General features: G+C 43.0%; 1 protein-coding gene across 1 annotated transcript in view; it reads right to left on the minus strand.

The window, feature by feature from the left end:
• PTPRO (protein tyrosine phosphatase receptor type O) overlaps positions 1–18,148 on the minus strand; it is a 213,879-nt gene that overhangs the window by 87,031 nt on the left and 108,700 nt on the right. Inside the window, exon 2 of the mRNA XM_077807489.1 lies at positions 2,876–3,149. Within this exon, the coding sequence (XP_077663615.1) occupies positions 2,876–3,149 (274 nt within the window). The remainder of the gene's footprint in view (positions 1–2,875; positions 3,150–18,148) is intronic.

Raw genomic sequence — 18,148 nt, forward strand, 5'->3', positions numbered from 1 at the left:
TCTTGGAAGATTGTGATTATTGTATATGCTGTTTGTTGACAGTGGCAGTGCTGTACTTACACAGTTTTATAAAGTTCCAGAGTAGGGCTGCCAACTCAGAGGGAAGTTATTCCGGGAGATTTCCCCTCTCTCCCCCCCAACACAATGTAATGTCATTTTCTTAAAATCTCCTTGATTGCTTTCAACAGTCACCGGGAGACTGATTCCAGGAGACTCCAGGCCAATCCTGGAGGGCTGGCAACCCTATTCCAGAGCCAGAAACCAAACAAAATTATACATTGATTTCAATTTGTCATTTGACCCCAAAAGGTACTCTATCAAAAAACTCCCTCCAGTCTCAGAGTTTCTCCTGATTTGCTTCAGCCAGGTCTTAATCAGCCCAGTTTAAACAGTGAAAAGGGCTCTCTGACGTTATATGGCAACAACTTGTCACAGAAACCTGGCTGTGAATAAGACTTGTGCCCAGATGTACAATCAAAGACCTGATTAATCACAAATGGCTAACTATTTTTCCCCCATTGGAGTTTTTAAAAAGAACAGGACTTTCAGATTAAGAAACCATTTAAAGAGATACAAATTGGTTTCAATGTTTGTAAGCCATGTGCCACAGTTCGGGCCCACAGCTGCACCTGCGCACCCCCCGGCGGGGCTGTACGGACTAGCGGCCGGAGTCAATAGCTGCCCCCCAGCTTGAGGCTGTATGATCTAGCGGCCGGAGTCAATAGCTGCCCCCGGCTCGAGGCTGAACAGCCTAGCTGCCGGAGTCAATAGCTGTTAGAATGGGCAGCCACCTCAGGGGGGCGGCAGCCTGTATAGGTATCAGGGGGTAGCCATGTTAGTCTGTATTCACATAAACAACAAGGAGTCTGGTGGCACCTTAAAGACTAACCGTTTTATTTGGGCATAAGCTTTCATGGGTAAAAAACCACTTCTTCAGATGCATGGACTGAAAATTACAGATGCAGGCATTATATAATGACACATGAAGAGAAAGGAGTTACCTCACAAGTGGGGAACCAATGCTGACAGGGCCAATTCGATCAGGGTGGATGTAGTCCACTCCCAACAATAGATGAGGCTGTGTCAATTCCAGGAGAGGCAAAGCTGCATTTGTAATGAGCCAGCCACTCCCAGTCCCTATTCAAGCCCAAATTAATGGTGTTAAATTTGCAAATGAATTTTAGTTCTGCAGTTTCTCTTTGAAGTCTGTTTCTGAAGTTTTTTTTTGTTCAAGTATAGCCACTTTTAAATCTGTTATAGAATGTCCAAGAAGATTGAAGTGTTCTCCTATTGGCTTTTGTATGTTACCATTCCTGATGTTCAATTTGTGTCCATTTATTCTTTTACGTAGGGACTGTCCGGTTTGGCCAATGTACATGGCAGAGGGGCATTGCTGGCACATGATGGCATATATAACATTAGTAAACATGCAGGTGAATGAGCCTCTGATGGTGTGACTGATGTGGTTGGGTCCTCTGATGGTGCCGCTAGAGTAGATATGGGGACAGAGTAGGGAACGAGGTTTGCTACGGGGATTGGTTCCTCGGTTAGTGTTTCTGTGGTGTGGTGTGTAGTTGCTGGTGAGTATTTGCTTCTGGTTGGGGGTTAGGAGGACACAGGCCCTCCCTCTCCACCAGGTCCCAACCCAGGGCCCTGTTGGTGGCAGAATTGCCTGCCACCAGCTCGGCGGGGATCCGGCCGAAATATGCCGAGCTAGTCTCCGGTTGTCCAACCAACTCCTCGCAAAGACTCCCTGGGTTACTTCCTACCAGTTTCTCCACATCTGTTGGCTTCCCAGTTCCCTCGGTTCCTTCTCCCTCAGCCGTGTCCCGTGCCTGGGGGTTGAGGGTTGCTGTCAGCTGGCTGGCCTCTGCATCTTGAAGTGCCCACAGCCCTCCAGCAGGGGTCAGCAGCACACCTCCTTCCCCTACAGCAGTCTGCCCCGACTGAGCCAGGCTGCTCCCTCTTATACTGGCGTTGCACTTTCAGCATGCCCAGTAGGGCCATGGGGGAATGGCGCCCTCACCCCACAGTGAGGCGTTAACCCCCACAGTCCCAGTGTGAGACATGCATGCCCCGTCACACCATGTTAGAATTATGGCAGGGCTCAGCATCCGACATTGAATCAGAAGCCTTGGTACCTCTCATGATGTGAGGATGGACTAAATGTAATCAGACCTCCCCGCCCTGTTTCTGGTGGATGAATCATATCATCATCAACACACACAAACCTGTTAAAAGAGGGGTTACTAAAAGGTGGTCCATGCTACAAAATCTTTGAGATGCCCCAATTGGGTGGGAGATTGTCACAGTGACCACCTGCTTCCCAGTAACAACTGCACAGAGCACCTCACCTCCTATTCATGATCAAACAACATCCATGTGACAGCTACAGCAGAAGAGCCCCCAGCACCACATGGCCAGGCAGCTCTCACTGGACTGGCAGCGAGTGCTTTTTAGGTCTCAGACCACGGTTTGGATCATAGTATGGATATATGCATGTAAAAGATGAGAAATTTCCATCAATATATTTAGGCAGGTTTTCAGGGTTGGCTTATACACAGCTCAGGTCCTGGAAATGTCTCATCTCTTCTGCCCATCCTAGAAAGGAGCTTCCCTGGCCCACCTGCTCAGGGAATGAGTACCACAGATGAGCCTGGGGTGCCCCTTTCCAGCCTTTTTATGGGCTGGGCTACCCAGGGAGGCTCTACAGCTGCTCTTCCTTCCACCCAAAACTTCAGAGCCTTTGCTCCTAGTCCTCCCTACAACCCAGTCAGGACCTTTTAAATGTAGTTCAACCTCTGCACAGAATTATCTTTGGAGTGACACACAAACAAAGAAGAAAGAGAGAAAAACTGAGTAAGTTGCTACTTACTGGTTAACACAGTGATCGATCTCACTGGTTTGGAAACCATATTGGAATTCACCACCATCAGAGTCACTATGTAATAAAGGCCATGGTAACTGGCATTAAAAACCACAGGGGAAGGTAAAGTGCTGTTGAATTCTTCAAACTGGAAAAAGTAGTTCTTGGATTCACCAGTTATCTTCACAACGTACACAGAGGACAAGCTCACTACATCAGACTCCTCCAGCGACACTACAATGCAGTTGTCATCTCGGACAGTAACTTGGAAAGGTGCTGCATTCTACAAGACAATAAAAGAAGAGACGCTAAAGGAAAATCCAGGGTATTAGTAATTTCACTTTAATCTATCTGTTTAGGTATTTATACCCCACTCATTCCTGTGGCATTTCTGTGCCTGCTTCCAGTGGGATGAAAAATAAAAATTTCCTTCCACAAGAGGGTTAGTTTGCAAAATTCTTGCAATCTTTTTAGGACCTGATCCAAAGCCCGAAGTTAATGCTGCATGATTATTCGGCAAATCCATCTGCCAATGCAAGATTGTTCCCTACATTATATTTTCCAATGCTATGACTAGTCCAGCTTTCAAGTCCCCAAAACCTGAAACTCTGCTGTTTCCCTGGGAAACTATTTCTGATAAGCAGCCTGAATTGTCATTTTCACCACACAGGTTGCTGGTTGTAGGAGGATTTTTTTGTTTGTTTGTTTCATTTGTTTTTTGAGTAGGGGCAGGGATGAAAGGCAGATACCAGGTGAAGAAGGATTTTAGAAAAAGCTGCAAAGAATACCACGGAGGCATTAAAAAAAAAGGACAGTAGAGTTAATGGAAATGTCTTTATTATGCAGAAGCAGGGCACTACAGGCCTGATCCTGGGAAATAAGAAGAATCTGCAACGGAGGGCCGATTTCTGTGATATACAGAACTGACCAAGCACACTCATAAAGTCCTGTCTAAGCATTCACTGGGTGCTTAGTACCTCTCAGGATCAGGCCTTATCTTTGTATCTCCAAAGCTTTCATTAGTGTTAGAACATAGGAATGGCCACATTGGGTCAGACCAAAGGTCCATCCAGCCCAATATCCTGTCTACCGACAGTGGCCAGTGCCAGGTACCCCAGAGGAAGTAAACTCTCTCCTGCCATCCATCTCCACCCTCTGACAACAGAGGCTAGGGACACCATTCCTTGCCCTCCTGGCTAATAGCCATTAACGGACTTAACCTCCATGAATTTATCCAGTTCTCTTTTAAACCCTGTTGTAGTCCTAGCCTTCACAACCTCCTCAGGCAAGGAGTTCCACAGGTTCACTGTGAGCTGTGTGAAGAACTTTCATTTCTTTTAAACCTGCTGCCCATTAACTTCATTTGGTGGTCCCTAGTTCTTATATGGGAACAAGTAAATAACTTTTCCTTATTAACTTTCTCTACACCACTCGTGATTTTATATACCTCTATCATATCCCCCCTTATTCTCCTCTTTCCAAGTTGAAAAGTCCTAGCCTCTTTAATCTCTCCTCAGATGGGACCCGTTCCAAACCCCTTATCCTTTTAGTTCCCCTTTTCTGAACCTTTTCTAATGTCAGCATATCGTTTTTGAGATGAGGGGACCACATCTGTACGCAGTATTCAAGATGTGGGTGTACCATGGATTTATATAAGGGCAATAAAATATTCTCCGTCTTATTCGCTATCCCTTTTTTAATGATTCCTAACATCCCATTTGCTTTTTTGACTGCTGCTGCACACTGCATGGACATCTTCAGAGAACTATCCACGATGACTCCAAGATCTTTCTCCTGATTAGTTGTAGCTAAATTAGCCCCCATCATATTGTATGTATAGTTGGGGTTATTTTTTCCAATGTGCATTACTTTACATTTGTCCACATTAAATTTCATTTGCCATTTTGTTGCCCAATCACTTAGTTTTGTGAGATCTCTTTGAAGTTCTTCACAGTCTGCTTTGGTCATAACTATCTTGAGCAGTTTAGTATCGTCTGTAAATTTTGCCACCTCACTGTTTACCCCTTTCTCCAGATCATTTATGAATAAGCTGAATAGGATTGGTCCTAGGACTGACCCTTGGGGAACACCACCAGTTACCCCTTTCCATTCTGATAATTTACCATTTATTCCTACCTTTTGTTCCCTTTCTTTTAACCAGTTCTCAGTGCATGAAATGATCCTCCCTCTTATCCCATGACAACTTAATTTACATAAGAGCCTGTGGTGAGGGACCTTGTCAAAGGCTTTCTGGAAATCTAAGTACACTATGTCCACTGGATCCCTCTTGTCCACATCTTTGTTGAACCCTTCAAAGAACTCTAAAGATTACTAAGATACAATCTCCCTTTACAGAAACCATATTGACTTTTGCGCAACAATTTATGCTCTTCTATGTGTCTGACAATTTTATTCTTTACTATTGTTTTAACTAATTTGCCCGGTACTGACAGACTTACCGGTCTGTAATTGCCAGAATCACCTCTAGAGCCCTTTTCAAATATTGGCGTTACATTACCTATCTTCCAGTCATTGAGTACAGAAGCTGATTTAAAGGACAGGTTACAAACCATAGTTAATAGTTCGCAATTTCACATTTGAGTTCTTTCAGAACTCTTGGGTGAATGCCACCTGGTCCCGGTGACTTGTTACTGTTAAGTTTCTCAATTAATTCCAAAACCTCTAGTGACACTTCAATCTGTGACAATTCCTCAGATTTGTCACCTACAAAAGATGACTCAGGTTTGGGAATCTCCCTAACATCCTCAGCTGTGAAGACTGAAGCAAAGAATTCATTTAGTTTCTCTGCAATGACTTTATCGTCTTTAAGTGCTCCTTTTGTATCTCGATTCTTCAGGGGCTCCACTGGTTGTTTGGGACACTAATGAAATAGTGGGAATAGGAACTTTTGCCAGTCACTACTTTTTCATTTCTTAAGTTAAGCCATTTCATTTTAAATGTTTCTTTCATATGCGGTTAAGAAAAAATTGAGTGATTTAACCTTGTTTTCATATATCATGAGCATGTAAAGTTACTGCCAGCTGAAAAGCCTTTTCCTTTTATTAATTGCAAGCCAGCTGTCAGCAAGAAGCACTTGTTCTCTACAGGAATTCCAAAACATAACTGCTGTAATTAATTAGAAGAAAAGATTAATCTTTACAGCAGTGGTTTCTTTTCTTTTTCCTTCCTCCTGCCTTCCACTCCACCCCTTTTACAGATGCAGTATTGCCAACCCCACACATTCAAAACTCAGGAGAGTCAGGCCCCCAAAATCATAAGATTGGCTTAAGAATCATGAGGTTTTCAAAAATAATAAATATTTTATTATTAATTATTATTATTATTTATTTGCCTTCTGGGTTTTGGGTCATATTTTCAAGCTTTTCTCCACAATCATGAGGGCTAGAAACTTTTATTTTTCTAAAAATTAAAGCTGAGGTTATTGCAAAAGGAAATTGCTCCAGGAGCTGGGGTCTGAAGAAAAATACCAAATACGTGAAAACTAGTGATAAATTCGCAAGAGTTGGCAATACTGTGTATAGTAGAGAACTGAGGTTGAAACCATCGACATTAAGTACTATAGAAAGTGGATATCCTACAAAATGACAAACTGGGTTTCAGATCCTGAGTACAGCTGCAGGGCCTGAGTCTGCAGAGAGGCTGAAACAATAGCTCTGAGGGGTGTGAATTACCCTGTACAATGGAATGTTAACTTCTAGACCTTCTATTCTGGGGAACACCTCCACTACCACCTCTCAAAGAGGGAATTATGTGAGAAAAGTGCAATGGGCTAGCTTATCCACAATGATTCACAGTATTTACCCCAGTAACCTTGGTGTGAGTTCCCCTGCCTCTTACGAAGTCTGTGTTGCCCCTGCTGCTCTCAAAAGAAGTGTTGCTTCTACTGCAGCTACAGAAGGAGGGAAAGGCTCAAGTTGCTGCCCCTGTCTCTATGGGAAGGAAGGGGCCCATCAGCTACTGCCACTCCAACTGGGGAGGGATCACGATGTAGGATCAGTGCTGTGAGGGTGAAGCCACAAACGGGCCCCTATGTCAAGGTTAACCCAGAGCCACAGGTTGCCTTAATCTGTCTTCGTACAGATAAGGATGGGCCAGGAGACCTGTTCCTGCGAAAGCTGAGAGACTTTAGAGCTGGACACAAACTGCAGCATTGGTCTTTCTCTATAATGGACCTAATCTTAACCCAAACCTGGGATAAACATCAGTTCCAGATTTTGATTTGATCTTTGCAGTTTGGTTCCAATCTCTAATCCTAAAATCCTTAAGTGATTTTAGGATTTTAAAATGATACACACAAAATATTATTAGGAATTAATATCTTATAGTAAAAGTTTGTTACACTTTGCAGATGGCACAGTCGTTACTCCAAAGAGTTTACAGGCTGAGATCCCCACCCTGCAAAGACTCACACATGAAGACTTACAAATGCTTACCTTTTCTCCATTTGGATTGATATGCTTACCTTTTGAAGTCAATAGGGCTAACCATATATGTCTTTGCCCAATCCTGCAATCTGAATCACACAGGATCCAACTGCAGGATTAGGGATTACATTTTAAAGCTGGTCAAGAAAAACAAACAACAGCAAAACGAGGGGGGATTTGGGTAAATTTCATCCTCTCCCCCATCAACATTTGAAATTATTCCTACTATACCCCTCTAACACAGGCCCATGCAGCATCAAGGAAGTGTCCATAATGCTGGTCTCCATGAAACACGTGTGTGCCTGTCACTTGACAAAGAATCACAGAAAGAGTAACTTTATTCTAAGACTAAATAAGGAATTAGGTCCTGATTAATAGATTATAAACCCAGAAGGGGCCACTGTGGTCTCATCTGAGCTCCTGTAATAACACAGGCCATAGGATTTCCCTTTATTTCTGTTTGCACTCGCACATATCTTTTAGAAAAACATCCAATCTTGATTTTAAAATTGCTAGTGATGGAGAATCCACCACAACCCTTGGACAGCTATTCTAATGGTTAATTACCCTCACTGTTAAAAATTTGCTTTTATTTCCCTTCTGAATTTATCTAGTTTCAACCTCCAGCCATTGGACTGTGTTAGATCTTTCTCTGCAAGACGGAAGAGCCCATTATTAAATATTCATTCCCCATGTAGGTACTTATTGACTGATCAAGTCGCGAAGTCACTTAACCATGTATCTAACATGAAGCATGTGAGTAATCCCATTGAAGTCAATGGGTTTGAAGTCAATGGAACTACTCATATACCTAATTTAGGCCCATGCTTAGGTAGAATAAGGTAAACTGTGCTATCCCCAAAGATACTCTGGTCTTCTCACTTCTAACCAGAACCTGTCCCAGCACCATCCCCAAACCCCTTGCCTAACTTCTTGCTATACATGTTGTCATAAATATAAAGGGAAGGGTAACCACCTTTCTGTATATAGAACTATAAAATCCCTCCTGGCCACAGGCAAAACTCTTTCACCTGTAAAGGGTTAAGAAGCTAGGATAACCTTGCTGGCACCTGACCAAAATGACCAATGAGGAGACAAGTTACTTTCAAAGCTGGGGGGGGGGGGGGAACAAAGGTTCTGTCAGTGTGTGTGATGCTTTTGCTGGGAACAGAGCAGGAATGCAGGTCAGAACTCCTGTAAAGAGTTAGTAAGCAATCTAGTTAGATATGCGTTAGATTCTCTTTTGTTTAAATGGCTGATAAAATAAGTTGTGCTGAATGGGATGTATATTCCTGTTTTTTCGTCTTTTTGTAACTTAAGGTTTTGCCTAGAGGGATTCTCTATGTTTTGAATCTGATTACCCTGTAAGGTATTTCCCTTCCTGATTTTACAGAGGTTTTTCTTTTACTTCTTCTTTAATTAAAATTCTCTTAAGAACCTGATTGCTTTTTCATTGTTCTTAAGATCCAAGGGTTTGGGTCTGTGTTCACCTATGCAAATTGGTGAGGATTTTTATCAAGCCTTCCCCAGGAAAGGGGGTGTAAGGCTTGGGGGGATATTTTGGGGGGAAGACGTCTCCAAGTGGGCTCTTTCCCTATCTTTTGTTTAACACGCTTGGTGGTGGCAGCATAAGGTCCAAGGACAAAAGGTAAAAGTTTGTACCTTGAGGAAGTTTTAAACTAAGCTGGTAAGAATAAGTTTAGGGGGTCTTTCATGCAGGTCCCCACATCTGTACCCTAGAGTTCAGAGTGGGGAAGGAACCTTGACACATTTGAAGGAAACAAACAAACAAAAAGCCCCATTGAAAATCTGTATGTTTTAAGGCACGCAATTACAGTTTAAACCATAGTTGCTCATATTAATCGTAATTTAGATTACTGGTAGTGCTAATAAAGTACAGCTGGAAATTAATGATATAATTGCAGAGCTGTATATAGTCTCAGCATATAATTATATGCTTATAAGTGTCATTCATATTTGGTGCGATTTTATTCTTTGATGTGTATATGGGTGTTGTACTAACTGCACCAAAGTACATTTTATTGCAGTTTTTCCCATCACAAGGTGTGCTGGACTTGATAGTAAATTCCATCCATCTGACAGCCAGGTGACCCCCCTACATAACTCTCATATGATCATCATAACATAACTGTAGTACACCATATATCAAATCCTCACAGTAAGTTGCTACTGTTATCAGTGGTAAGATTCAGATGCAGACAATAATTAATTCCAAGTGAGTTATCACTGAAGCAAACTGCTGCCAGTGAGTTTGTAAAAGAAGTAATCTCCCTCCCTCACACACCTGTGCTCATGTGCTTTAAACTATTGCCTGAATGATGCACATCTTTGGAGTGACATCTGTTCTATACATTACAGGCATTGCGTGGCCTTCTTCAACAATTTCTGATCTTTGGTTCTGACACTCAGGTTCTGATTTCAAAATGCAGGGACAGATAGATCAGAATACAGGACTCAAAAATGTATGTGAAAACTTAGGTCATTTTTCTCCCCTCTTGCATATGCAGTCTGATTTTCTAATGTTTCTAAAAGAGTGGGCCAATGTCTGATGTTCTCTTTTTTGGAGTGTGAGAGAAGAAGGTTACTAGCCAATGTTGGTTTTGTGCTTTTCAGAGGAAGGGTGGGGACAAAACCAGCATTGTTTCTAAGCACCACTGTCAGTGACAAACATGCCCCATTTAACTAGAATGTAAAGCTGGTGTCTCTTAGGACTGACAGCATCAGTATGGAAATACACATTTCATTACTTCTGGTCAGCTACCTTCAGGATTTAATTTGCTGGTGTCGCAGCTAGAATGGCTGTTTCATGCCCGTGGGGAAAATTGGCAGGACTTGTGCATTCTGAACCAAATGATTAGCTCCAACTTCCTTCTGAGTTTATTATCACAAGCTTGTGCTGCACCAAAGGACTTAGAAAAAGCGGGAAAATGAATCCTGCATGGTTGTGTCTGCTTGAGTGCCCTTCAGCTCAGGGAGAAGTCATGCCAATGGAATTTCCAACCTACAACCAGTTCCCAATAAAAAAAAAAAGCAAGAAAATATAATGACATCACACAAACGGCTATTCAAAGAGTAACGGGAAAATAAATGGAATGCAGCAGAGCTCATAGACTTCCAGAATATAGAGCTATATCCTCCTTTTAGCTTCCTATAACAGTAGTCTCCAACCTTTTTATGCCCAAGATCATTTTTTGAATCTAAGGGCAACCCAGGATCTACCCTGCCCATTCCCCGAGGCCCCACTCCTTCCCCAAAGCCCGGTCCCACATACTCCATTCCCCCCCTTCCGTCGCTCGCTCTCTCCCACCCTCACTCACTTTCACCGGGCTGGGGCAGGGGGTTAGGGTTCGGGGTGCAAGCTCTAGGAGGGAGTTTGGGTGCAAGAGAGGGCTCTGGGCTGTGGCAGTGTGTTGGGGTGTTGGAGAGGATACAGGGTGCTGGCTGTGGGAGGGGGGTCAGGGCTGTAGCAGGGAGTTGCGGTGCAGGAGAGGGTATGGGGTGCTGGCTCTGGGAGGGGCTCAGGGCTGGGGCAGAGTGTTGGGGTACAGAGTGCTGACTCTGGGAGGGGGGTCAGGGCTTGGGTCTGGGAGGGGGTTTGGGGTGCTGTCTCTGGGAGGGGGCTCAGGGATGGGGGTTGGGGTGTGGCCTCCTGCTGGACAGCACTTACCTCTGGCGGTTCCCATCTAAGGCTAAGGCAGGCTCCCTGCCTACCCCAGTCCCATGCCATTCCCGGAAGGGGCCAACACGCCCCTGCGGCCCCTGGGAGGAAGGCGGGGGGGGCACATGGCTCTGCGCGCTGTCCCTCTCTGCAAGCACCACCCCTACAGCTCTCCTGGCCAACAGGAGCTGCGGGAGCAGTGCTTGGAGACAGGAGCATTGCGCGGAGGGAGACCCCTGCCTCCCTGCCCCCAGGGCTGCGCTGGCCGCTTCCAGGAGCGGCACGCGGCCGGGGTATGCAGGGAGTCTGCCTTAGCTGCAGCCACACTGCACCACTGGAGATCTCAATCAACTGGGAGATCCTCTAGGATCGACCAGTCGGTGACCACTGTCCTATAACAGTACAAGCTTTACATATGGAGGAACAGGGTTACAGAAAGGTCAAAGTTTGAAAAAGGCCACTGATTTTGCGCTCCTTTGTCTTTGGGTATCCAACCTGTGACATGTTGGGTCTGATTTTCAGAAGTGCCGATCAGCCAAATGTTCCATTAACTTCTGATGGAGATGTGGGTATGCAGCAGTTCTGAAAAATCAGGCCCAGGGTGTCTCATATTGAGTAACTGAAAACTGGGGCACAAAAATGAGTGGCCAATGTTGAAAATATTGCCGTAAGTGACTTATATTCAGAGATTCTTTTTTTTTGGTAAGGCCAAAAGGGAATCGCTATGATCCGCTAGTATGCCCTTCTGTCAATAGAAGAGGGTTTAGAACAAACTGATAAATTAAACAGTAAATTAAAATAAATCAATAAAACAGTAATAAGTCACCAGGACCAGATGGTATTCATCCAAGAGTTCTGAAGGAACTCAAATGTGAAATTGCAGAACTGTAATAACAGTTGAAAACAGCCTCTGTGCCAGATGACTGGAAAGTAACAAATGTAACACCGATTTTGAAAGGGCTCCAGGGGAGATCCTGGCAGTTATAGGCCTGTAAGCCTAACTTCAGTACTGGGCAAATTGGTAGAAACTATCGTAAAGAACAGAATTATTAGACACATAGATAAACTCGAATTGTTGGGGAAGTAGTCAACATGGCATTTGTAATGGGAAGTCATGCCTCACAAATCAATAAAAATTCTTCGAGGGAGTCAAAAAAGCATGTGGATAAGGGTGATCCAGTCGATATAGCATGCTTGGAATTTCAAAGGTCCCACTCCAAAGGCTCTTAAGCAGCCATGGGATAAGAGGGAAGGTCCTCTCATGGATCAGTAGCAAAGGGCAGGAATAATGCTCAGTTTTCACAATGGAGGGAGATGAAAAGCAGGGTCTCCAAGGACCTGTATTGAGACCAGTGCTGTTCAATATATTAATGATCTGGAAAAGGGAATGAACAGTGAAACAGCAGAGCCTGTAGACAATACAAAATTATTCAAGATAGTTAAGTCCAAAGCAGACTGAAAGGAATTACAGAGGGATCTCACAAAACTGGATGACTGGGCAACAAAATGGCAGATGAAAGTCAACACTGATCAGTGCCAAGTAACGCACATTGGAAAAAATAATCTCAACTCCATATACAATGGCGGCTTCTAAATTAGCTGTTACCACCCAAGAGAGGTCTTGGAGTCACCATGGAGAGTTCTCTGAAAACTTCCACTCGATGTGCAGCACCAGTCAAAAAAACCAAACAGAATGTTAGGAACTATTAGGAAAGGGATTTAAAATAAGACAAAAGTATCATATAGTGCCACTATATAAATCCATGGTGCACGGTTTCCAGCTCTGGTCACCCCATCTCAGAAACGATATAGTGGAACTGGAAAAGGTTCAGAGAAGGGCAGCAAAGGTAATCAAGGGTGTGAAAAAGCTTCTGTACAAGAAGAGTCTAAAACCATGAGGGCAGTTCAGCTCAGAAAAGAGACAACTAAGGGGGGGATATGATGGAGATCTATAAAATCATGATTGGCGGGGGAAAGCGTTCTTTGCTCCCTCACACAATCCAAACACCAGGGGTCACTTGATGAGATTAACGGGCAGCAGGTTGAATACACACAAAAGGAAGTACTTTTTCCACACAACGCACCTATGGAACTTGTTGCAAGTGGATGTTGTGACAGCCAGAAAGTATAACTGGGTTAAAAAAAGAACTGGGGCTGAAGCTGCCCGAGCCCTGGGGCTGAAGCTGCTGGAGCCCTGCCTCCCAGGGCTGGGGCTGAAGCTGCCAGAGCCCCACCACCAGCTTCAGGCCTATCCCCAGTGACAGGGCTTTGGTGGCTTCAGCCCCCTGCCTTTTCAATTCTTAGTAGAGGGCAGGAGTGGGACTAATGGGGGCTTTCAGGAGCTATAGACATGCCCCCTACAGCAAACCCTCCCAGTGCAAAAGTCAAACCTTACTCAGAAATAAGGGTGACATGGTATAGCACATCCCACATCCCTAATTTTCTGTCTAGCCCACCTGAGCCCCCAGACTGGGAAGAGACTGGTGCCACCCCTGGTACGGGGGCGGGGTGTGTCATAATTTTCTTTTAGTCCAAAGGGAGTTGCCAGCAGAAAAAGCTTGAGAAACACTAACAGAGGTTTCATCCTCTGAGGGCCAAAAACAGATGTGGAAGAGTCACACCACAGTCCCTTTTTATGGCTAGATGGAAGAGGAGGTCAGGGGTCATGCAGCTTTTGTCTATTGTAACATGAGATCTCAGTTTGAAAGAGGTGGAGAAGCACTGCTCCAGGCACATTACTTCTATTTTGAAATTTCAAACATTTCTTAAATACTCCCCTCAGGAAATTTTCTGGTCCCCAGTACCACCTCCATTGCGGTTACCTGACATGCTCCACCACATTCCCATCTCTACCTCACTCATTTTTCCACTCCCTCATGGGCTAAAGTGGGAAAACACATAGGTTCTGAAGCACATTCCATGTGGCCCCAAATAGTTCCAGAGCCACCAAGCCCCACACTGGGACTGCCCCTTTGTCCTGCCCCTTTGCTCTTATAGTGGGAAGTGTTAGCAAAAATGCCTCAGATGATCACAACTGTTACTGTTACGAATGGTTATGGTATGGCACAAGGACAGAGGCAGTCACAAAGGTAAGCATGACCCAGTCCTGGAAAAGATCCCCCTCGAGGTTCTAGACCAGGACTTTGAAACAACCAAAGTAGCCAGGCCTGAAAGTTGCTAACTTCTCCTTTTGGAGAGGATTCTGTTTGCATGATAGACAATAAACAACCCCCTTTATGGAAGATGCAACATGTCAAGACTCTCCTTGGAATATTTTTACTTGACAGATTATTACAGTCTATTACAGATTGTCAGTTGAGTAGGCAGAGACACTGTGAGTGCCTTGGAAGAATCCATCCTGGACATTACACGTTATCCAGTGCACCCTAGGACAGGACACAGTTTTGAAGAGTGTCAAGCATAAGACGACAGGAATTGTCTGAGGTGGTCATAAAGGATTGACACAGGAATAATAGGATGGGATTCAGTAAACCAAGAAGGCCTTGCCATCGGCGCTTTCACTTTGAGCGCCAGTTCTTCACAGGTTATAAACAGATACTAACCAAACAAATGCTCTGTAGAAATGGAATCACCTTGCCATGAAGATTTTCCATGCAAAAAGGAGTATTTTAAGGAGTGAAAATAAAACAAGAACATTGACGCTCAATAATTTATGACATTTTATTTAGGTTAACACATCATTTCTGGCATTCTGCTCTATTAACAGTGTCCTCGGCACTCATGCTATTTGGGGTCTTGAGAAACCAGTAAGAACAAGCTGCTAATCATATTTTATAAATAAGGTTAAAAAATTCTTTGTTCTTGGGGACAGCTTTAAAGAGACAGCATCCCCCTTTCCTCTCCCTGCAGCAATTGAGGTAGTAGTGCTTGTTTTTTAAGCAAATGTCAACGTTTTATCTATGGAGTGTGATGTTTTGCTACTATTTGCTGAAGCCAGTCTACTGGGTTTTAGAGCAATTCCTAGAGACTGTTCACCCTTTTACTCAGGGTTTAAATTCTTATGGAGTATTTCCTGGAGACCCCCCTCCACTTCCCCCGCCAACATGCTATAAAAACTCCAAGAGGGTTGAAAATATTTACCAGATCTCTGCTCCCGACAGCTCCAGCTGAATTTAAGCCCTGCTTTTACTATAACTAATTGAATCACAATAGGTGAAAAATGGAAGTGTTCGGATTCAGTTAAGATGATGATACTTAAAAAAAGGTAACACGTAGTAAAAATACCAAATATTTAGCTCCCTCCCACCCCCCGGCAAAAAAAAAAAAATTGTGATGGGCACAAACCAAACCTAGAGATCCAAAGACCAGGAACTTTGAGGAAGTTCAAATCTAGATGAGAACTTATGAATGGTATCTCTCTCTCTTCTAGATCAAATGCACATACACACAGCCCCTTGTAAATTCAGATCCAGGCTTCAATCTATCTTTAATCCACATAATTCTTTAAACTTCTCTCTGTAAATAAAACCATGACAGAAAGACTATATTAAATTGTACTCCATCCCCAGCTACCAGCACAAATATATAGCTATTAGTTATTTATGGAGCATGTGTAATTAAAATGTAGCCAATCCCTAGGGGACATATACACTATAGATTTGAGATGAACTATGGTTTAATTAAAACAGCTCTTCCCACGTGATCTGTTATCAGAATAACAGAAAATATGATCTGGCATGGGAAAGACCTATTACACCATCTAGTCAAATCCCCCTGCCAGGGCTTGAGTGGTCCCTACAGTGCCTTTCTCCAATCTAGTTGCTTTCCCTGCCTTTGGGAGGACACAGAATGCAAATTCCCACTTGCACAAGTGTAAAATGATCAGGGTTGCACTTATTCCAGATAGGAGAATGAAAAGTTCATATGAGGTGGCTCTTAAATTCTGGGGAAAAAAACAAATGTCTAGGTACCGTAGGGGTGACAATACAACATTTCCTTGCATATATATAATACTTCTTTGCATTTACACAACCCCTTTGCATCTGAGGACGTTGAAGAGTATTTCAACAAATGATACATTCTAACAATATTGCTGCGAGGAAGCTATTATATTCACTTTGCATCTGGGGAAACTGAGGACCAAAGAGGTTGTATGCAGTGTACTTTTGTAGCTGTGTGGGTCCTAGGATATTAGAGAGACAAGGTGGGAGAGGTAATATCTTTTATCAGGCCAACTTCTGTTGGTGAGAGAGACAAGTTTTCGAGTCACACAGAGCTCTTCTGGCTTGAAAGCTTGTCTCTCTCACCAACAGAAGTTGGCCCAATAAAAGTTATTACCTCACCTATCTTGTCTCATCCAAAGAGGTTATCAGATCTGTCTGGAATCACAAAGCAAGTCAGCGGGTGAACTAAGAAGAGAAGCCAGGGGTTCTGATATTCTATATTCTGACCATAAGGTGCCAGATTTTAAAGGACATCAGGCATTATGTCTTATAATGCCTTGGATTTCTGTAGTGTCTTTCATCCAAGGATCTTGAATCACTTTAAAAATAATAGTGAAGTAAGCTTCAAAACATGTGTGAGACATAAGTTAAATTATATCCCCAGTTTAAAAATGTGTTAATTATATATTTACTTACTCAACATCATCCACATTTTAAAACCTCCCCCCGTACATAGTTACTCCAGCTAGTTAAAATTTCTGGAATTTTTAAACTGATTACACTTCAAAATTTAAAAAAACTTGGGAAAAAAGGCCAATTTTTAATTATCTTTCCTTGGTTTACTGACCAACTCTAGGGCTGATAAAAATGTTTCACATTTTTGACATTTCAAATCTGAAAATACTAAAAAAAACCAAAACAAAATGTTCACCCATTTCCCCCTTCTTTTCAACCCGTTTAGCTATTTATCCTGCTGTGCTGCTATGGAAAGTAATAATTATTAACGTTAAAATATATTTGAAAATATCAGATGAATAAAGAAATGTCAACCACAAAATAAACTTACTGTTTCAATGCTGCTTACTGTACTGTATCACAGACTTCAGCCTAATATATGTGACATGCTGGCAGGCCAGGTGCCAACTCTTGCCAACACTTTAGGTTTCAGCTGAGCACTGACAAATTCATTGCTGCAAACCAGTCTGTTTCATCTCTGTTAGTATGATTAAGATGGATATTGGACTTGCAACGTGTTTAGCATTTAGACTTTATGAAATGCTTGCAAGTTGCTGCATGCATTAATCTCACTTATAATATCTTTATCACATGCTATAAGGTAATATTTAAGATTTTGCTTTGGAATTGTAAAAAAATGTTTGCTCTGAAGCTGTAACTGAGACTGGAGGGATCGTCTCCTGCCCATCAAGGAGGACTATGAAAACTAAACAGGCTATTGTGAGACATCACAATACAGAAAGACTTTGTTTATTGCTCCTTTACACCATGAAAAGGTTACATGCAAAAGGGCTCATCCCAACAGCTTGAATTCTGGAAGAAGGAAATAAAAATAGCTGACAAGAAAATGTTTCATCTTTTTGCTGTTTGCTCCAGCCCTGTTAGAGTCCAATGAAATCGAAGTAGAGATCCCCAGGTCAACCTTAAAAGACTTTTAAAGCTGACAGATTACTACAACTCTGTCACCTTTTAAAACCACAGACTGTATCATTTGTGTGTATATACTTGTCTGCTTTAACCTTGTAACAACTCTCATTTCTTAGTTAATAAATCCTTAGTTTATTACAGGATTGGCTACAAGCATTGTCTTTGGTGACAGATCTAAGGTACAAACTGACCTGGGATAAGTGACTGGTCTCTTGGGACTGGAAGCAACCTGAATATTTTGTGATCTTTGGCGTACAGTAACCAACTATCATTAACTCCAGCTTGCTTGGATGCCAAGATCATCATGAATGCCGAAGGGGACTGTCTGTGACTCCATGGTAAGACTGTTAAAGTGCTTTAGGAATTCACATTTGTCACTGGGTTGGCAAAATCTAATTATAGATAAGGCTATGTTTTAGTAATGGGTATTTTTAGTAAAAGTCATGGACAGGTCACAGGCAATAAACAAAAATTCATGGCCCGTGACCTGTCCATGACTTTTACGATATACTCCTAACTAAAACTTGGGTGGGGGGCCATGGGTGCTCTGGGGCGGGGTGGGGGGGCAGTCCAGGGGCACCACTGGTGCTGG

This window comes from Eretmochelys imbricata, chromosome 1 (assembly GCF_965152235.1).
Source record: "Eretmochelys imbricata isolate rEreImb1 chromosome 1, rEreImb1.hap1, whole genome shotgun sequence".
Classification (NCBI taxonomy): domain Eukaryota; kingdom Metazoa; phylum Chordata; order Testudines; family Cheloniidae; genus Eretmochelys; species Eretmochelys imbricata.